Below are 20,752 nucleotides of genomic sequence, written 5' to 3' on the forward strand. Positions count from 1 at the left end.
AAACAGGGCAGGCTATCCCGGGGGGGGAGACCAGTGCTCTGCAGCCAGAGCCGAGCTCAGCCAGGCTGTGCTTGGTGCCTGCAGGCCAATGCTGAGAAGCTGTGCCGCACCTATGAGGACCAGCTGAACGAGGCCAAGGCCAAAGTGGACGAGCTGCAGCGACAGCTGACAGACGTGAACGCCCAGCGGGGCCGGCTGCAGACTGAGAACGGTGCGTGCAGCACGAGCCAGGGGCACCCGGCTGCCTCAGGAGTGCTCTGACTCTGGGATGTCTGGCTGGGGGAGTGGGGTTCAGCTGGGCAGTCTGTCCTCCTCCTCCCACAGAGGAGTTGTACCTCAGAGCTGTGCCTCAGGAGGGATTCCTCACATCTTTTGCCATTAACTGGTTGCACCTCTGCCCATGAGCCAGCTTGGCATGGTGGGGATACAGCTGGGACAGCTGGAGGCCACAGGCTCTGGGGGAGTGTGGGCTAGCGCAGATTGCAGCCCTACAGCCCTGAAGTGGCTGTTTTGGCTCTGTTTGAACCCAGGGGAGCTTTCTCGGCTGCTGGAGGAGAAGGAGTCCTTCATCAACCAGCTGAGCCGTGGCAAGGTCTCGTTCACACAGAGCATTGAGGAACTCAAGAGGCAGATGGAGGAAGAGACCAAGGTGAGGTTTCAGGGCATGGCTCATCTCTGACTGACACTGTGGCAGTGGCCCAGACCCTTGGACTGGGGAGGTGGGACATACCCTGCACACAGGGCTGCTGTTCACCTGGGAAGGACAGAAGTTCCCTGCTGCTGCTGCCAGTCCTGGTGCCATGGCCAGTGCCATGGAGCCAGCTCCTGCTCTCTCTTCCTCAGAGCAAGAATGCCCTGGCCCATGCCCTGCAAGCCTCCCGGCATGACTGTGACCTGCTGCGGGAGCAGTACGAGGAGGAGGTGGAGGCCAAGAGCGAGCTCCAGAGGAACTTGTCCAAAGCCAACGCCGAGGTGGCCCAGTGGAGAACCAAGTACGAGACTGATGCCATCCAGAGGACTGAGGAGCTGGAGGAAGCCAAGTAAGTCCCATGGCACGAGTTGGTTCCTTGTAGATGGCACCTTTCTGTTCAGCAGTGGGGCTCTCCTGGGGTGACACAGCACGCTCCTGCCTGGATTAGAGGCTGTGGGGCGGGATGGCAGTGGGGCAGGGAGCGCTCACCCTGGTGCCACCGGCAGGAAGAAGTTGGCCACACGGCTGCAGGAGGCAGAGGAGGCTGTGGAGGCCGCCCACGCCAAGTGCTCCTCGCTGGAGAAGACCAAGCACCGGCTGCAGACCGAGATCGAGGACCTCTCGGTGGACCTGGAGCGCGCCAACTCGGCCTGCGCTGCCCTGGACAAGAAGCAGCGCAACTTTGACAGGATCCTGGCCGAGTGGAAGCAGAAGTACGAGGAGACCCAGGTGGAGCTGGAGGCGTCGCAGAAGGAGTCGCGCAGCCTGAGCACGGAGCTCTTCAAGCTCAAGAATGCCTACGAGGAGTCCCTGGACAACCTGGAGACCCTCAAGAGGGAGAACAAGAACCTGCAGGGTAGGACTGGGCTCAAGCACAGCCCTGGGACTCTGCCCAGGCTCCTGCTCCTGTCCTGTCCTCAGACATGTGGGATGGGGTCCCTTGTTGGCCAGGAGAGGACCTTGCTGCTCAGCCCACCCACTGGAGGGATGCAGCAGCCCTGCTGAGATGCTAGTGTGTGTCCTGCCCTCATGCTGGGGACACTCTGGGAGGACAGGCAGAGCCACTTGGCTCCTGTCCCCAAATGGCTCCTGTTCCCACATGGTTCCCGTTCCCAAATGGTGCTGCCGAGTGCCATGGCTGTGGCATGACACTGCCTTGGGCGTGTTGCTGTTGGACGAACATCTCTCCCCAGGTCCTTAATGCCTCTTCTATGCTCTCTCCCAGACTGCAGAAATGTCCCCAAGCAGAGCTTTGGCTGCTCTCCAAGGGGCTGGGGAACATCAGCTGAGCCTGGGCAGGGGGATGGGGACATCACTTGTGCAGGGTTGGCCTCACAAACTCCTTCCTGACCAAACTCCTGTCCCTGGCAGAGGAAATTGCTGATTTGACTGACCAGATCAGTCTGGGTGGCAAAACAATCCATGAGCTGGAGAAGGTGAAGAAAATGCTGGAGAGCGAGAAGAGCGATATCCAGGCAGCTCTGGAGGAGGCAGAGGTGAGTCCTTGTTTCCCGTATGTTCCTGCTGCCCCCACAAGCCACTGGCCCCCCCGCAGCTCTGGTTGCATGCTGCTGGGGAGTGACAGTCCTGAGCCAGGCTGTGACCCCTGGGAATCTCACTGATGGATGTTATAAATGACTCAAAACCCGGGCGGGAATGAGTAAATAAAATTTAATTTGAACCCATTAAAATTACAGAGCAAAGGGGGAACAGCGCTGGCAGTTGATGGCACCTGCGAACCAGACACTCCCCTCACAAAATGGTGGCTTCGCCTTTTATACCCTGAGAGTGTATCAGCCTCATTAATATTAATGAGCAGTCCCTCTGGCCCCTCCCACAGGCCCTAGCTTTGCCCATATATGGATACCTGGCTCCGCCTGTGACGTGTCAATCAGCCCTTCCCTGCCTTTCATTGGTGGAGCCCTGCTGGATCCTGATCGGTGGTGCCATTTTACCTGCCCGGTCTCCTGGCAACAAGGGTCCCTCACCCTGGCCGCCTCTCCCAAGGGGCAAATCCCCTCCCTCCCTCCCTGCCCCACATGTCTGTACAGCCCTCAAGGCCAGAGCTGCCAGGTAGTAACCACTAAAGGGGAGGGGAGATTGAAGGGAGAACAGAAAAGGGTTCAAACTATACCTTTTATCCTGGAACAACAAAAATGCATGTCAAAAGAACTGTAAACCCCAACAGAACTTCTCTCCGCCACACTCAACAACCCTTTCTCATTTGCTTGAGCCAGTCACCACCCCGTTAACGTGGGGGTCCTGCAACCACTGCAGGTTCTGGGGTGGCTGGGCCTGCTCTGGCCCCATAGCAATGGGGACAAGGCCAGGGTGGGGTGGGTGGCCGGGGACAGCCCCTTCCCAGGAACCGCCTTCCCACGGCTGAGCTGTGTCTAGGGAGCTCTGGAACACGAGGAGAGCAAGACCCTGCGCATCCAGCTGGAGCTGAACCAGATCAAGGCTGAGATGGACAGGAAGCTGGCGGAGAGGGACGAGGAGTTTGAGAACCTGAGGTGTGTGGGGTGAGGGGACGGGCTGGGACGCCGCTGCGGGGCAGAGGTGGCACTGTGGCCCTGGCAGGGCTGCCCCAGGCTGGCTGTCCCCAGGGGATGGGGCTGACGCACGGCCTCTCCTGCAGGCGCAACCACCAGCGCGCCATGGACTCCATGCAGGCCTCCATTGATGCGGAGGCCCGGGCCAAGAACGAGGCCATGCGGCTGAGGAAGAAGATGGAGGGGGACCTGAACGAGATGGAGATCCAGCTGAACCACGCCAACCGCCAGGCCACCGAGTTCCAGAAGCTGAGCCGCCAGCTCCAGGCCCAGATCAAGGTTGGCACAGACTCGGTGCTGTCCCTGCTGCCAGCCTGGCTGCCGGCTGTCCCCACTGAGCCCACGCTGCCCCACAGGACCTGCAGATCGAGCTGGATGACACCCAGCGCCACAACGACGACCTGAAGGAGCAGGTGGGGGCCCTGGAGCGCCGCAACAACCTGCTGCTGGCAGAGGTGGAGGAGCTGCGGGCAGTGCTGGAGCAGACAGAGAGGAGCAGGAAGCTGGCAGAGCAGGAGCTGCTGGAGACCACCGAGAGGGTCACCCTGCTCCACTCCCAGGTGAGGCACTGCCAAGTCCTGTGTCTGCACTGGTGGGAGAGCCAGGAGTCTGTCCAGCCCTGATCACACTGAGCCTGCTCTGTGTGCAGAACACGGGGCTGATCAACCAAAAGAAGAAGCTGGAGGCAGACGTTTCCCAGCTGAGCAGCGAGGTGGAGGATGCGGTGCAGGAGTGTCGCAACGCCGAGGAGAAGGCAAAGAAGGCCATCACAGATGTAAGAGAGTGGTGGGGACTGTGCTGCGTGGTTGGGGAGGGTCTCACAACATCTCCACTGAGCCCCTGGTCTGGCAGGGCTGCCTGGCCTTGAGCTGATGTCCCCTTGCTCTTGTCTTCACAGGCGGCCATGATGGCAGAGGAGCTGAAGAAGGAGCAGGACACAAGCGCACACCTAGAGCGCATGAAGAAGAACATGGAGCAGACCATCAAGGACCTGCAGATGCGCCTGGACGAGGCAGAGCAGACTGCTCTCAAAGGGGGCAAGAAGCAGATCCAGAAGCTGGAGGCCAGGGTGAGAAAGTAGGGGCAGATCCCTGGCTGTGTTCTTCAGGAGCCGAATCTGGGGGCTGCCCCAGTCGCTGTGGGACTCTGCCCCATCCTCTGAGGTGGTACCTCTGGAGGACCAGGGGACAGTCCCCAAGGCCCTCCCAGGCTGGCCCCAGCTCAGGATGGCTTTAGCCTCTGCTGTGGCTTCTCTGAGCTGGGAAAGTGACTTGGCTTTAGCTGGGCTGGCACTGGCGCTTGGGAGCCAAGTGCCAAGCCAGTCTGTGCCCCCTGCAGGTGCGGGAGCTGGAGGGAGAGCTGGATGGGGAGCAGAAGAAGATGGCAGAGGCCCAGAAGGGCGTTCGAAAGTACGAGCGCAGGATCAAGGAGCTGAACTACCAGGTACAGCAGTCTGGACACAGGTCCAGCCCTGACCCAGCAGCTCCTGGCACAATTCTCTTTGCTTGGCCTCATGTCACCCAAGAACCCATCCACCAAGCCCAGCCCAGCCTGGGCTTCTTCTGGGCTCTGTGTGGGGAATGACAACTGCTCAAGCTTCTCCCTGTCACAGCATCCTCTCCGTGCTCTGGGTCCTTCTGCCATTTCCCAGCACCTCCTGAGCTGGGTGATGGGACACTAGGAGGGGACCAGGGGATGGGTGCTGTGACACAGGGCCGGGTTGGTGGGGCAGGTTGGTGCTGTGTTTGTGAGCTGGCACCACCGGGACTCTGATAAAGGTGGAGGTGAGGGGCTGCTGGCTCTGGCTAAGGGAGCTGGGGCATTTGTGTCGCGGTGTGTGCTTCTGATGTCCCAGGGCGCACGGCAGCAAGGGGTGCGACACCTTCCCCTGGGGAGCTCTCACCTCCCCACCCAGGGACTCCGACGCTCTCAGTGATCGCTTCTGGGGGGCACAGAGATGAAGCAGAGACGAGACGGGTCTTGGGTAAACTGAGGAGGTTTATTGAAGGCGTGGACAACTGAAGAATAAAGCCTGAGAGCTGATCCTCAAGAACTAAAAACCCCAAGAACCAAGAGCAGGGCTCTGGCAGTGGGTTTTATGGAAGGGGCAGCACAAGGCAAAGAACCAATGAGGGTACTCTCAGGGAGGAGTCTAAAGCAGGGAATACAGAACTAAATCCAATGGGGATAACAAAGGGAGGGGAACAATACAGGATAACAAATGATACATCAAACAAGGGGAAATTGGCAGCGAAGATTCTAGAAACAGGGGCAGGGACACAAGGAATTGACAACTGGGAAGGGAGGAGATTAGGGAAGGGATAAATGTTTGAGGGCCAATGGGGAAACTTCTAGGGAGTGGCCAGCTGACAACTAAAGGAATTGACATATTAACAGTATGCATAATAATTAAGGTACCGAACCTAAAAATAGAACAAACTGATACAAATGAGGGACAGTGCCTGTCTCAAGGAGTGGGGGAGGGTGGGTCAGAGGAGACAAGCTGCATGTCACAAAGCATAATTTAAATCATAACACACAAATGAAATAAAAAGCTGGCCTGGAAACTCAAATCAAAAACCCACACCACAACACATTTGCAGGCTGAGGAAGACCGGAAGAACCTGGCTCGGATGCAGGACCTGATTGACAAACTGCAGAGCAAGGTCAAGAGCTACAAGCGCCAGTTTGAGGAGGCAGTAAGTGCCCATCAGTGCTCTGGGACAGGGGACAGGGCTGTCCCTCCCTGGGACTGCCTGCTGTGGCTGCCAGGGACCACGAGAGCAATGTGGGGAGCTCAGAGCCTGCTGCCCCTCTTGCCCCATGCACCCACCCCTCCCCTGTCCCTGCCCAGGAGCAGCAGGCCAACTCCAACCTGGTGAAGTTCCGCAAGGCGCAGCACGAGCTGGACGACGCCGAGGAGCGCGCTGACATCGCCGAGACCCAGGTCAACAAACTGCGCGCCCGCACCAGGGACGTCATCATTCCCAAGGTGGGCACTGCTGGGTGGGAGCGTGGGGAGGTGGGCAGGGGCTCCTGGCAGCCCTGGAGCCCAGGGAGTGACCACACAGCCACAGTCACATCCTGCTGTGGCGCTCTGCCTCACCTCCCACGGATGCTGGAGCTGAAGGGTGCCAGAGTGCTCCCTGCCTCCAGATCCCCCCTCTGACCAAAACCCCTTGGGGATTTTTTCCAGCACTAGGAGCCTGGCTGCCCTGCCATGCCCTGTCCCAGCTGCTGCTGTAGGTTGGAGGCAAGTGGCTGCAACAGTCACTGTCAGCTTTACACTGCAAGAATAAAAGATTCTGCCAGCACTGGCTCCAGTGTGTGTCATAGGGTAACCAGGGCCTTGGCCTCTGCCCCTGGGGTGTTGAGGAACATTTTTCACAGGGAGGCACAGGCAGGAGAGAAGCCCAGTCCTCCCTCTCACAGCTCTGTGGCCCTGGCTTAGGACAGGTTTTGGGGAAAGAGCCCTTTCCTCATACATCCCCACCAAAACACATCTCTAACTGCAGGGGGCCAGAGCTGAGCCATGAGGCACGACAGACCTCAGCCACTGCTCAGAACAGAGCCCCCTAATACAGCCCTGGAGGGGGTTATGGCTTTGAGAAAAGGCACTGGAAAGAAAGACATCTCCACTCATTTCTTTAAAATAGATTTCTTTAATAGTTTCCATTTAATATGTTTATTTGCAGGTAGCAAATCGGCATTAATCAGGGCAGCACGAACCTCAGCAATCCCTGGGGACAGTGCAGACTTCCAGAGGTTTTTGTTAGTGCCAGGGGTCCCATCTCCTCCCCACCCCAGCCCAGTGCCTGCTGCCACCTCCAATGGGTCTGGTCCCTCTCCCCATGAGATTCTTGAGGCCTCTGGCATGGACAGACATCCCAAAGGAATGTGGCCCCAGCTGGGAACTGCCTGTGAGCCTCTGTGCACTGGGGCAGAGCCTCTTCCCTGGCGCCCAGCACGCTGCAGCCCTGGAGGAGCTGCCAGGGGTTTCTTCCCTGTGCCCTTCTCTGCCCAGTCAGCCCAACAGCAAAGCCCAGCCTGTGCTCCCAGGGCTCAGCTCGGCTTCCCCAGGCCCCTGGGCAAGGCCAGAGGCAGCTGGGCCCCAAACTGTCTTTAAAACAGAGAGGGGAGGGAGACTGCAGGGTTACAGCAGCAATCAGTGGCTGCACCAATTAACTACACTGTGGAAAAGGCATCCCTTAACTTAAGAGCCTTTTAATTTGAAGCATTTATTTTAAGTGTACATCTATTACAGTTAAGAAGAAGCAAAGATACACCAAAACCACAAATACCCAAGAACAAAAAAAGTACAGATGAGAAAGAAATGAGCTGAGGGGAGGGAGGGGCCGGGTGAGGGTGACCTGGTGAGGAACAGAGGTGAAGCTGCCCCAGGGTACCCTCACCAGAGTGGGATGCAGCTGCAGGGAGGGACACCAGGAGCCCCAGAGCTCCTGCAAGGCTCCAGCTTTATGCACAAGTTCAGCAGCTCTGACCACCCCGTCAGAGCCCACAGCAGGACACTGAGGTATGGGAGAAGAGAAAGGAGAAGGGAGAAGTTCAGAGACAAGTCCTGCCCCTGGGGCTGGAACCTCCTTCACCCCAGCACAGGCAGCCTCAGGGTGGGTTTCATGCTGCGGGTGACGACGAGACAAAAGGGTGCAGCTCTGGAACAGCCTCACCCCTTCGGAGCCTGGACAGAGCTGAAGTCTCTCATCAAATAAATTAGAAAATGTTAAAAAAATTCAGATGTGTGTTTCAAAACTGGTTTCTTTCAGCTGTAGCTGCAAGACATGTTTTTGATTTAAATGTGGTGTATCTCATTCCTGGGTATCTGAATGTGTTGGAGCAACATGGTGTTGGTGAGCAGGCAGGGCATGTGCAGGCTTGGCAATCAAGACTGCCAAAACCCCATTCCCCTTTCCCAACATATCCTACAAAGTTACTTTCAACCAGGAGTGTTTATTCCCAGCACTTAACACATTCTGATTAAAACAGATCCAGGAAAAAAACGGACATCTCCAGTAAATATTGCACTTTCAAGATTAATGTGTATGTTGATATTAAGGACTGAAAGCAGAGACTGACATAAGACTTCCAGGCATAGCAGGTTAACATCAAGAGCAATGGTCCTGAAAAGGATTTTAAAACCAGATTAATTACCCAAGAAGGGACAAGCCGCAAGTTTAAAAAATTAGTACATTTTAATGCTAATGCTCCATGAAAAAGCCAACCCCTGTTGCAATTCCACCACTGCTGAAATGTCTCTGTTCTCCAGCACTGCAAAACGCCTCCGGACGGGCAGGATCTGCACGAAGGACAGCAGGAGCAGAGGTTCTCTCCTAATGCACGGATAGATTTAGTACCAAATGATCCAAAAGGCGATGGTAAAGAGGTGACTGGAGCTGGGGCTCTCGGGAACGAGAAGCACACACACGCACACACACTCATGCTCTAACCAACCCCAAAGCCCTGACTGCAAAGCCCAGCGGAAGAGTTGCACCTGCAGGGTGTCCTGGTGGTGGCTTTGCACGTGGCTGCTGGTGGGGTCCCGCTCAGATGGGCTCCTTGCACCTCACCCTTGGAGGTGAGGTGATTGCTGTGCTTTTCCACTCGCTCGTCCTGGCAGCCCCGAGAGAGCCACACCTCAAGCGGCACATACAGAGAACCCTCGTGTCAGCAAAACCCCTTCTGCCAGCCCCGCCGGGCTGGGAGAGAGGAAAAAAATAATACAGGCTGGTTTGTGCAGGTGATTATTTTTATCCCAGAACAACTGGAAGATACATCCCTGAATGTGTTGCCCAGAGAGCTGTCCGAGTCTCAGAGGTGAGAGCTGGGGGCGGCAGGGCGGGGACGCTCGGCAGCTCGGAGCTGCACACACACACTGCACAGCGCGTCCCTGAGCTCCCCGGCTGCCGGGCCCTCCGAGCCGGCCGGCACACCCGGAGGCGGGGATCACTCCTCGGAAAAGTCTCTGTCAATGTCCATGTACGCCTCGTCGATGTAGCTGACTATGGCACAGGGGGACGTCCGGTCCGGACTGAGCAGTATCGAAACAGTCTCTTTCCAGTAGGTAAAACTAATACAGGAGCTCTGTGGGCACACACAACACGGGGGTCAGTGCAGGCCACAGCAGGAAACATCTCCCAAAGCTGCAAATCACTTCTGTTCAGCCTGAGCTGCCCAGCCCCACAGTGTGACCAACACTTTGCGTTCCCCTCCCTCCCTGGGGCCAGCAGAAGGGCTGGGTGTTGAACAGTGACACCCTCTACAAGCAGCTGCCCGCTCTCCAGATGCAGACAAGGACTCCCAGTGCCTCTGGCAGCTGCTAAGAGCAGCTCAGGGTGACCCCAGCCCGCTGGGGCAGTACATCCATAATCCCAAACTTCTCCTTTGCTGTCCAGTCCAAACACAAACTGTTTGTTTCCCCTGTGGTGCTGCAGACAAGCTAGTGCTGAAGTAGCTCCCACTCCCGAGATGACACCAAAATCAATATATTCCCTGCTCACACACCTCCTGCATTATTTCCTCAAAGCCAAAAGGCCACCCCAGCAGCCCAACACCAGACCATCTGTCACCCACATAACTGGATAACTGGTTATTTCTACCCTCCAGTGACCCAGGACAAACTAGCTCTGGCACAGAAACCTGCAGGCTGCTCCCCTGGCTTCCAGCAGCTACATCAGGTATTTTTCCTGCACTGTTTGCCACACCAGGAAGAGGGAACAGACTGGCTGAGGTGCTAACTAGTCTGAGAACTGGATTCTGTCCTGCCTCCCCCTCCTGGCCATCCTGCCAGCCCTGCCTCTCCACCCCACTCAGCACTGGCAAGTCTCACTTCTTTGTGCCAGAGCCAAGACCTCAGGCTCTGTTTACAGGGAAGCCCAGCACCTGCCCTGTGGCAGCCTGACTATGAGGTGTGAATTCCTGACACCACAGGAATTGCACTGGGGGCAGAACCTCCTCCCTTCCTCCCTTCTTTCCCGTCCCAACCTCCCATTTTTGCCAGGGGACTGGCAGACAGGTGCTGTGATCAGCTCCTGCCATGCTAAGAGGGTCACATACATTTTCTAAGCAGGTGCTGTCTTTATCCTTGTTGAGGTAATGCTGCTGCCAGAATCGCAGGAGACTGTGGAAGTTGTTCAGGATGAAGCCAGGGTACTTTTCCGTGTATTCCATCTGTTGCAAGGTGCGCAGATAAAAAGGGAGCTTTTCTTTCCTTCGGGCCAGCATTAGGATAACTAAACTTGTGTTCAAACAACTGACATTTTCCTGGAAATAAAAATGACACAGCAAAAAAATCTAAATACCAAGATACCTGTTGTATACATGTCCCTCTAAAACAAGCCTGTGCAAAGCACACAGTGGAAGTGTTCCTGCACACAGCAAGGAAAAAGGGACATGGGGAAACCAGGCTTCTCCCTGCTCCCAGCCCTGGCTCACCACTCCAGTCCCAGAAAGGCAATTGCAAGGTCCCTGCCAGCTCTTTACCTGTGTGAGTGTCTGTACATGGATAATATTAATGAGACGGAAGAGGAAGGACATTCTCATGGACATCTGGGACATGTAGGACAACAGGCGGCACTCGGACAGGACTTCTGCCACTGCAGCAAGAGGAGAAACAGAATCACCGGCTGCTGGAGGGTCACACATGCTCATCCAAGCAGTAAGAACTGGTGCTTGAAGCGTGGCATTTCCTTGTCTAACCCCCAGACTGTCAAAGCCCAGATTTGAATTAACCATTCTCAGCACTGAAGAGCCCCCAGTCCCACCCCAATGCCTCCTGTTCACCTTTAGCGTCAGACTGATTCTCAAAGCGGTCCAGGGACAGCGTGATGCAGCGCACCAGCATGTTTGAGTCCACCAGAGAGCTGTTGATCTGATTTAAAAATATCTGGAACTGAACACAAACACATTTTAGTGTTGAATTTAAAAGATTTAAATATATTAGTACTCAGGGTCATTACCTTTTTGTTATCTCTAACAAGGTAAGAGGAGACATCACTCCCAGCCCTGCCTCACTCAGTTCAAGCCAACACTGGCACTTGAGGGCTGACCAAAGGATCCCTTAAAAACACCATGGAATGGAAAAATTGCATCCTGGCATCCCTAAAATCTCTTTCAAAGCTATGTCACTCCAATGAAAATGAGATTTCATACACTATTTGTTTGGAAAGAGAGAGGATTCCTGCAGCTCCATGTTTTCCTACGCTGATTTTGTACAAGCAGACAGCGCTAGGGAGGAGTACAGTGAGGAGTCACACAGAGTGAGAACTAAACCCAGTCAGAGATCAATAAACAGGAAGCACATAGGAAATATAAAGACATTCTCTAGAAAGTTTCAGTTGATATACTAGAGAAAAAACCCAAAAATAAAGACAGTTTTCTTTTAAATACATTTATACATCCCTTCTCCAAGGTCTACCAGACCTAACAGCAATGAGAGAAAAATTACAGTAAGAAAAGCAAGAGTATAAGGCCATTCAGAACCTACCCACCAGCTGATGTTATAATGCCAAAGTGCACAAGAGCATGAAACCACTTTGCACAGAGCTGTCCATTGATGTGCAGCTCAATTTTAAAGTCAATTACATAAGCCACGGCTTCTTAAAGTGCCTTAAGTTCAAATAACATCAAATTATGATGAGAGAGTGGGCAGTCTGTTTGCAGCATCAAGTATTTTAAGCCTTATTCATGAAGGAATTCCCAGTGCAGGCTCCAGTAAAAGATTTTTTGGAGCTGTCTCAATGTCCACAACTATCACGTAACCGCAAATCCGGCAACTTCACAGGAAATGTTCTGCTACCCTTGAGCCTGACCTTAGACCTGCCTGGCCATGGAACAGGGCAATGTTTGCTGACCAGCTCAGCACTCACTGACTCAGGACAGCTGCACTGCTGAGAACACTGAGGGACTTTGGCAATTCCCCTCTTAATGTTTATTGTGCCCCAAGCTCTAACGCCACACCAAAACCAAATGAATCTGAGTTTTAGTGCTGTGGTGTAATTTGAGCCACAGGGGGCAGTTTTTACAAATATTTACCTTCTCATCTGTGTTGATGTACTTGTTGAACCTCTTGAATGCATCAATATTGAATTTCATCAGCTCTCCCAGAAGGTCAAAGTAACTCTGAAGCACATCCCGTGACTTGCACTCACTATCAACAATGCAGTAGAGAATATGCTGGCAGGGAAGAAAACGTTATTGCCACAGCTTAGTCCAAGGCAGCAGCACAACACAGACTCTGATTTAATCAGTATTTAAAGCATCTATCTGCAAGTTCTGGGGTGATTGAATGTCACAACACCCAACTAAAGACAACAATTCAGATGAGTCTCCTGTTAAAGGAACTTCCCAGTGATGCAGGTTACACAAATGGCCACATCTGGCTGCCACAAGCAGAGTTTACAGGTATTTTTCATAAGTGTTCCCAATATTTGTCACAGTTACACAGGAATAAGGGGCAGTTTTTCATTTATTATTGTTGTTGCACCTGTTGTGATTTCTCCAGTAAATTGTGATCCTGACTTACCTCCCTGAGTGTTTATTTCCTCACTACTGCACGGGGGCAGCCTGAGTCGCCTTCATTTCCCTGCTGAGTTTTAAACCCAGCACAAATACTTAACACTACATTTTTATCCCCTTTGGGTTCCCTGCAGATAAACCCTTATTGATTGCCTTGGAGGATACCTGACAAACTTATTTACCTCCAGGAGTCCTCTCTTGAGGAGGAACATCTGGTCTGCATAGGAGGTGGTGCCTCGCAGAAAACTTTCAACCGCCCTTGCTTGCCAAAACCTGAGAAAGAGAAGAAAGGAGGTGTTAGTTCTGGGACAAGGGAAGTGATCACAACTGTAATTTAATCTAGTTTCCTGATCTGTTTCATTCTGCTCTGAAGCTGGAGTCAGACCTGTTGATCCTGCAGAAAATCACTGGCTGTGATTTCTTCACACCTGCACTGCCACCATGGCACGCACAACAGAGCTTTCCACAGCTTATTCTCCAACATTCTCAGCTGCTCTAGGCTGGATGAAACCAAAGCTACGTCCCAGGAATCTCATCAGCTCATCTGAGAAAAAGTGCACCCACCTGAAGGAGGATTCTGCTGGTTCCTTCTTCATGACCTGAAGCAGTCTGGTCAACAAACCTCTCTTCCCATCACAGACAAGGCTCCTGCAGCAGGTGGAGAAATGACAGCTGAGTGAAAGGCTGGGCAAACACTGAGCACTGAATCCAGTCACTGATCCACAGCTTTTGATGATCAGAATCTCACTACTGAAGTACACAGTACAAATATTGTGCTAGTTCTACCAGCAGCAGAGTTCTCCTCACTGCCCTTGGTAAATATCTGTACTACCTGCAACACGACTTCCAAGTAAGTCTGAAAGAAAAGCTTTCCCTCAGAATTTTAATGACATCAGAAATACCAATTCACACCTTGTGTGAATCCAGAGATAGTGAAAAAAAAATACTACATTTGAGCTTAGGAATGAAATAAACCCTTTTGTCCCCTCAAAAAAATGTAAAGGAAGGTCTAAATTGCATGTAGGAGGCAGAGCAGAGCGTGGAAAGCTGATTTCTACATGAGATTGTAGTAGAAGCATAGAGGCTGTACAACTGCAATCCTGCTTGTATTAAACAGCACCTTCAGGGGAGTATCCACCTGCATTAAACTCATACAGATGTAATGCCTTGATCTCACATACCAAGAAAAGCAACTTGAAAACTAAATGCTAAGGGTGAAAAAAAACCCAAGTTGTTCCCAATTAGACACAGTATTATGATAATAACTGCAATCTAGAAATCCTCTTAGAGATTCCCTTCTGGAGTGACGTAAATCTGCTCTGTGCAGACCAAGTCCCTGCTGATGCCCTGGGAGTATTCTGACAAACTAAATTCTGCAAACAACCTTCCCTCTGCTGAGCTTTATACACCAGAATAGTGTATGGAAGAGATTATTAGATCAAAACAGTCCATCTAACAGATATTCAAATGTAAACTGGTTTAATGTTAATCTAATTTAGTTTATTCTGATTATTAACTGCTCTTAAAACACTCTGAGCAAACACTTGGATGTGTTCATGCAGCCTGGAAATGGACATTTATGCATGCACACACTGCTCCTGAGTGCCAGAACTAGGATTTATTACAGGAGCAGTTAATGATTTGAGAGGTCACAGTTTACTTTCCAGGTTGGTCTGCAATGCCTGACCTGAGGAAAGCCAGCCAGGCAGGCCTAGAACATCATAGTGAAGTCTGAGCCATGAACTCAAACCCCTCTTTTCAGGAGTTTTAGATTTTTAAAGCACCTTATTCTGAGCACGAGCACACCTGAGATTTGCTAATGATCATCAACATCCCACAAACCTGGACACCTCCCACTGAAAGGAGTCACTGAAATGAAAGTGTGGTGGATGGACAGAGGTGAAACAGAACAGCTGATGTCAAACTTCCAGTCTAAGTGCTTCCAGAACTCTTGAACTGCTGACCCACACCCTCAGCCCCCTCTCACCTGTCAGTGTTGACAACTGCATCCACTTCAGGGATGTTGGCTTTATGGGAGATTGCACTCAGCTCGTTCAGCTCCTGGCTGTTCAAGAGGAGATACTTGTTCCTAAAGAGAGACAGGGGGGAGGAAGGAGAAAAGCAGGATAAATTCAAGAGGCAAAAATGCAATTCCATGGAAAGCAGAGCCACAGGCCGACAAGGGCTGCAGGGCTGGGCAAGCTGCTTTCTCCTGGCTGCTCTTCACAGCATTCCCACTCTGCTGCCTGTACCAAGCTGCAGCTTGGGAACACCTCCTCCAAAATTTACCAAATGTCACCTCCAACACTGAGCACCTTTGAGGTAATGGTTCTTTGCTGACTTGTTTGGGATCTTATGGTTTGTAAATATTTCCCTCTGGATAATGCTCATTTTTAAAAAAATCTCAGCAGCATTTTGCTGAATTTCAGATGAAAATAAATATTAAATAGCAAACTTTTTCACAGCTTCCTGAAGTTTCTCTCCACCCTACATTGATTGCTCTTTTTAAGTAATAAATCTAAGTAAGAAAGCAGCAACTGCAAAAAAGGACTCAGTCATCCTAGCATTTTATTATCCGAACAAACTTTACCCTGGAAATATTTTAAAACATCATGAAATGTAACGATCCAAATAAAAATGGATATAAACCCCAGGAATGTACATGAATTTTTTATCAAATACTGAACTTTTCATAATGAAAATAAATTGTTTTGTCTGTAAAGTGAACTAAATGCAGAATAAACTTGGCAGAGTAGAAATGCAGTCCAGGGGCTCCCTTTGCCCAATGGCACTGTGCTCCCTGAGAGCCTGTCTGCCTCCAAGTGTTCAAAATCAGCAAAGACTCCTTTCCAGGAAAGCTCAGGGAGCTGAGGGTGCAGTGATGAGTGCGAGGTTCCTTCTTGCTTCCAGCACTGACATCAGGTTAGTGCTCACTGAGGCTCTTGTGTAAAGCTTCCCTGGATGTGGCTTTAACAGCTTTCTGCACTGAGAACAGAGCCCTTCTCTCCCTGCAATAAACAGTTCTGCAAGTCTGGTTTGGACACAGTTTCACTGAAATAATATCAGCATACAAGTACTTTCCTCTTATCTTGTCCTCAGTTAACACAGCTTATCTATGATTTCACAGAAAGTTCATGTAATTATTTAACTCCCCCAAACAGATTCCACACATTCCATTTGCTCACATGTTACAGCTCCCAGCTGTTTTCTGCTCAAACAATCCTGAGATCTCTGTAGCAGCCTCTTAAGTAGTAACCTCACCTGTAGAGATTTTACTGGAAAACCTGGAATGGTTCCCAGCAAACAATGTCTTGCATGAAGGATTTACAATAGCAATTCCCCCGTCTATGTCCAGCAGCTCCCCACTCTCACAGCCAATATTCCACAATCAGAAAGGCTGATATTTGGAATCTATCCAACAGAACTAAAATCCTGCACAAAAATACCAGCCTGGCTCCAGGAGTGAGCAGCACCTGAAGTGCAGAGTGCCTGTAACACAGGAGTTTGTCAGGAAGTGGACACCACCTCCCAGGAGTGAATGAGAGCAGCAGGACACTGATGGAATGCAGGATGCAATTCCACAAGGCACAAGCACCAGCAACACAGCATTAAACAATTCCAAACAAACTGCACCACCCCTCCAACTATTCCAGCAGACCCAAGTTTTCCTAAGGATCCCTTTTGAAGGCAGAAAGAAGCTTTTCTCCTATTTCCCTGGCTCACTGTCAGCTCTCAGTAGAAGGCAAAAAGGAGAAAAGCTGGCTCCTTGTTCCTTCAGCCAGAAAGCGTTAACTCATCCTGTACATGTTTCAGCTCATCTCAACACGAGACAAAATGGGCTGGGTTTAACCACACCAGACATGCCCACCACAGAGCAAATTCTTAGGCTGTTTCAGCAAGAGCTGAAAGGAGCATAAAATTTAGGGACAGTACAACATCCCCTTCATGTGGAGCCTGCCCCAGGCCCAGGACACCACAGCCAGGCAAACAGCACCAAGCCACAGCCCCCCACAGCCTCTCATACTCACTCATGGTGGTCACTGAAGCTCTGGAGAAGCCTCAAGAATTGTATCTTTAAAGTAATGTCCTAAAAGGAGACAAGAAAGGTAAAACGCCCATTATTGCTTCAGTATTTTTGGCTATCATTAGTTACCAAGCTGGCATGAAACAGCTGAATGGAAAACCTTTCCAAATCAAACCCCTGTGGACAGCACAGCAAGTGACTTGAATAAACGGAGAGGCTGCATGTCCCAAAATAGAAAGGGAGATTTCCTTTAAGCCTATGCACGTAACACGTAATAATTCCTTTTCACTGCAAAGGCAAAAAACCTTAGAATTGTACTGACCAATTCAGAATGTCTAGGTTTGGAAAGAAAAAAAATAGAAAGATTCCAATACAAAAACCCAACCACCCCCTAAACCTCACTGTGGCACAATTTGTACTCTGTGCCTCTCCAAGGTGTCATTTCTTGAATTTTGGTTGTCTTCTACCTCTGGCCTCCAGGGTCCAGAAATTTACTCCTTTCTCAGTTCCCAAAATGGACACGTTCCTTATAATCAACAAATGAACTAGGAGAGAGGGGAGAGGCTACACTGGCCCTGCTAAATTGCTAGCATGAGCCAAAGATAGACTTCAGTGGAATCAATAATCCCCCAAAATCTAAATGCTACCACATGCTATACAAACACCCAGTTACTCAGCACAGCTCCTCAGAATTGCGTGCCAGGACAAAAATCCACTCCGAACTCCCCAAGTTTCTTACCGGGCTGCAGTCACAGTTCTGGTTGTGTCCGTGCAGAACCAGGGCTGAGGCTGAGTGCTTCCTCCAGATGAGTTTGTCAAACAGGTTATTGAGGCCAGGAATGAGTCTGAACTCTGCTATCATTTTATGAACCTGGGGAGCAAGAGAGGTACAAACACGTCTGCTCCAGCCTCAAACACAGATTCAATGTAGTCTGGCAACAGATGGGCACAACAATGTCATTCTCTGACAAAAGGATGTGAATTCTTGTCTCAAACAGCAAGTGTTTGTGTTAACCACAGTGCAGTAGTTTCCATTTGGTGGACATGAACAGAAAACAGGTATTTTGGGATAAAGCTCTTCACTAGTGCTTAGATTAACCACTGTGCCTCTGGAAGCAGCTTTGGGCATCAGGACACCACTTTCAGCACACTGAAAATGCATCCACACCAAACAGCTGAGCTGGGGATATTCTGCAGCCACTCAACCCCCTGAGTGTCCTTTCCCTCTCCAGACACAGGGGTGCAGCTCAGGCAGGCCTCTGATGACAACAAAACCCATCAATACTGGTTTAGTTCAGGTGACCTGGGCAGGAGTCCTGAGCAGAGTCCAGCCTTAACACAACCCCCACCACACTGCTCCTTCAGGTTAAAGTGAAGCTAAACTTTGGAGAAAGAAAACAAAAGTCAAATTGCTCAGATTCATTTATCATTCTGCCTGGTACATCTCTTTTACTCATATAAAAAAGCTAATAATTTTGGTGTGAACAGCTGTTTAATACTTTAAGTCCAAGCTGGGGTAGTTTTGATGTAAGGAATTTAGAAGATGAGGACTAAGGGAAATAGAAAGTGGGATTCTTATCAGCTGTAGGCCTAGGACAAGCATTATTCCTTGAGATGTGGTTACAAATGAAAACCACATGACTGGAATGTCCAACATTCTGCAAAAATTAAGTGCCCAAGTAATGGACATGTTCCTTAAAAGCAACAAACAAAATCACTAAAAAACATCCCAGATTTTCCCAAGATCCAGAACTGTACCCAGCAGCATTTCAAGCAGATCAATCTACTTTGTTCTATTTACTCAAATACCTGAATGAATCCAAGAATCTGAAGCTGATGCTCGTTTACAGGTTTTAATTCTAGTTTGCAGCCCAGCTGATGGCTCTTTGCACTCCTCTTGGCTGTAGCCACCAGCTGTCCCACCTTTATGGAAATCACATCCTGGACACCTCCAATACACACCTGAGGAGTGTCCAGCTCCTTCCCACCCCGCCCATGCTGCCCTGCCAGATTGCTGAGCTTGAAGTCCTCTGGTGCTCCATTGTTCTGAAACACTCTTGGACACTTTGGTTTAGTCACAAAAGCAGCTCTGAGGAATCTCTCTGAGCAGTGCTCCCTGTAGTGTCCCTGTCCCTCCACAGCACAGGCACAACAGGCGCAAGCCAAGCGTGTGAGTGCCTGCAAGAGCCTCAACCCTCACCAAAGGAAGAACTCTCTACACTCAGTTTTAACTCCTGAACCTCCTCCTTTCCAGACGACTCAGATTTCAAACCTGTGCAGTTTAGTTTGCTCAGCTCTGAATTCTCACCTGACTGAGCTCCTCAGTCACGTCACTGCCCCTGCATCACTCTCTCTCCCAGAGCCAAACTCATTACAATTACCCTGCCTGAGGATGCCAGACAGTGCCTGCTCTATATTCAACCTTCAAGCTACTTTGGCTTTTTCCTGCTGCCATCCAGCTCTGCAGGAGTTGCTCTGTTGCTTTCTCAACACTAATACTGTCTCTGCTACACTGAGTTTGTGTGTGCAGTGTGGCTCCCTACAGCAAGAGGAAGGAAATCAGTTGATGGCTCTTCACCACAACACATACATGCAGGACAGCCTAGAAAAATACCTAAGGAGAGCAATTTAGGGTGTGACCATAATGAGACGGCAGCAAAGGCCCAGATCTGCAGAGAAACACCATTTATTCCCAAGGGTGGGGTCATCCCCAACATGGCAACAGGAGGAGCCAAGTCACTGCTACCACAGTTATCAATTTATGCAAATTAGCCAGCAATCAAGCTTAAACCAAGGATTCAGAGATTCATTTGGGGACAGGTTGAGTTTGGGAGGCTGCACCTTGCTTCAAGCAAATGCCAGACCATTATGTTGATTATTACAGCAGACTGAAGCAGGTTTGTGATGCCCTTAATAAAATTCTATGCAAAATGAAGCCAGTCTAAAACCAGCAAGTCCTTTGCCTGCTCAGACTGGTACCACAGATCCTGTGCTTTTATTCCTTCACAGAAAAGAGAGACCAAAAAGCAGCTGAAAAGACCAAAATGCTTGTGTGAGGGTGCTATTGCACACTGCTGTGCCTGCATTCCAGGGCTTTCCACCTAAAACAGCTCAGCTCCAGTCCTTCCTCTGCCTGGCTCTCAGGAAGGGCAGGGGATTCACATCTGCCACACAAGTCTTATGCAGATTAAGGAATGAAGGATGCAGTGTTTTAAAGGCAGAGCATTTCACAAAACAAAAGGACAAAACCCCCTCAAACCAACTCCCCCGTAAACAAACAAACAAAACCAAACAAACAAACCCCCTAAAACAAACAAAGAAAAATCCCTGGCTCTGGACATGAAATGTTTGGGAATGCAGTAACTCAAATCCTTCAAGAATTCAACTCCAGTCCTGAATCAGTCCTGGGAAGAAGTGAACTGCAGGCCACCTTTATCCTTAGTTTCCCCATCTGCACGGGGGGAGAAATAACATACGAAGGGCAAGAGTTGTGTTCCCAGGAAATTAAAACATAAATTCATCTTCAAAGCCAGCTCCTTCAGCACCATTTTTTTGCTTTGTCACAACTGACAGGAACACACCAGAAGTGACCCAGGGAGGGAAGGAATCCAGCACCTCCAGCTCCCTCCAGCAGCAGCAGGATGAGTGCAGGCTGTAGGCAGTTTCTGCAATATCTATAAACCTGCATTCTTGTGGGGAACTCAGGCAGGGATGAATTATCTGCCTTGATACAATTGAAAAGAAAAAGTTCTAATAGATCCATGTTCTGGTTTCAGTTATGTTTTGGGCTTTGTTTACATTTTATTTCAGGCCTAACAGAAGCAGCATTTCTAAAAGGAAGACAACATGATTAGGAGTTGTTTATGGTAGTGACTGTGGTTTCTGCAAGAATTACTGGTTCCCTCTGCTTCCTCTTATGCAGAATCTGCTTCTTTTAATGCCAAGTGTCTGCTT

At 50.6% G+C, this 20,752-nt stretch overlaps 2 protein-coding genes across 2 annotated transcripts in view; one reads left to right on the plus strand and one right to left on the minus strand.

Moving 5' to 3' along the window:
* MYH7B (myosin heavy chain 7B) overlaps nt 1-6,558 on the plus strand; it is a 29,512-nt gene extending 22,954 nt beyond the window's left edge. The window contains exons 29-42 of the mRNA XM_063404669.1: nt 85-211; nt 531-649; nt 844-1,040; nt 1,198-1,547; nt 2,063-2,187; nt 3,089-3,204; nt 3,330-3,522; nt 3,600-3,803; nt 3,893-4,018; nt 4,142-4,312; nt 4,582-4,686; nt 5,847-5,942; nt 6,098-6,235; nt 6,440-6,558. Of these exons, the coding sequence (XP_063260739.1) occupies nt 85-211; nt 531-649; nt 844-1,040; nt 1,198-1,547; nt 2,063-2,187; nt 3,089-3,204; nt 3,330-3,522; nt 3,600-3,803; nt 3,893-4,018; nt 4,142-4,312; nt 4,582-4,686; nt 5,847-5,942; nt 6,098-6,235; nt 6,440-6,445 (2,073 nt within the window). The 3' untranslated portion in view covers nt 6,446-6,558. The remainder of the gene's footprint in view (nt 1-84; nt 212-530; nt 650-843; nt 1,041-1,197; nt 1,548-2,062; nt 2,188-3,088; nt 3,205-3,329; nt 3,523-3,599; nt 3,804-3,892; nt 4,019-4,141; nt 4,313-4,581; nt 4,687-5,846; nt 5,943-6,097; nt 6,236-6,439) is intronic.
* Nucleotides 6,559-6,885: 327 nt separating this feature from the next.
* The window catches only part of TRPC4AP (transient receptor potential cation channel subfamily C member 4 associated protein), a 35,714-nt gene continuing 21,847 nt past the window's right edge, over nt 6,886-20,752 (minus strand). The window contains exons 10-19 of the mRNA XM_063404667.1: nt 17,538-17,669; nt 16,803-16,861; nt 14,762-14,863; nt 13,339-13,422; nt 12,957-13,047; nt 12,292-12,432; nt 11,041-11,149; nt 10,741-10,853; nt 10,315-10,521; nt 6,886-9,342 (exon numbers count right to left, since the gene is read on the minus strand). Coding sequence (XP_063260737.1) covers nt 9,205-9,342; nt 10,315-10,521; nt 10,741-10,853; nt 11,041-11,149; nt 12,292-12,432; nt 12,957-13,047; nt 13,339-13,422; nt 14,762-14,863; nt 16,803-16,861; nt 17,538-17,669 — 1,176 coding nt within the window. The 3' untranslated portion in view covers nt 6,886-9,204. The remainder of the gene's footprint in view (nt 9,343-10,314; nt 10,522-10,740; nt 10,854-11,040; nt 11,150-12,291; nt 12,433-12,956; nt 13,048-13,338; nt 13,423-14,761; nt 14,864-16,802; nt 16,862-17,537; nt 17,670-20,752) is intronic.

This window comes from Prinia subflava, chromosome 8, assembly GCF_021018805.1.
Source record: "Prinia subflava isolate CZ2003 ecotype Zambia chromosome 8, Cam_Psub_1.2, whole genome shotgun sequence".
Taxonomy (NCBI): domain Eukaryota; kingdom Metazoa; phylum Chordata; class Aves; order Passeriformes; family Cisticolidae; genus Prinia; species Prinia subflava.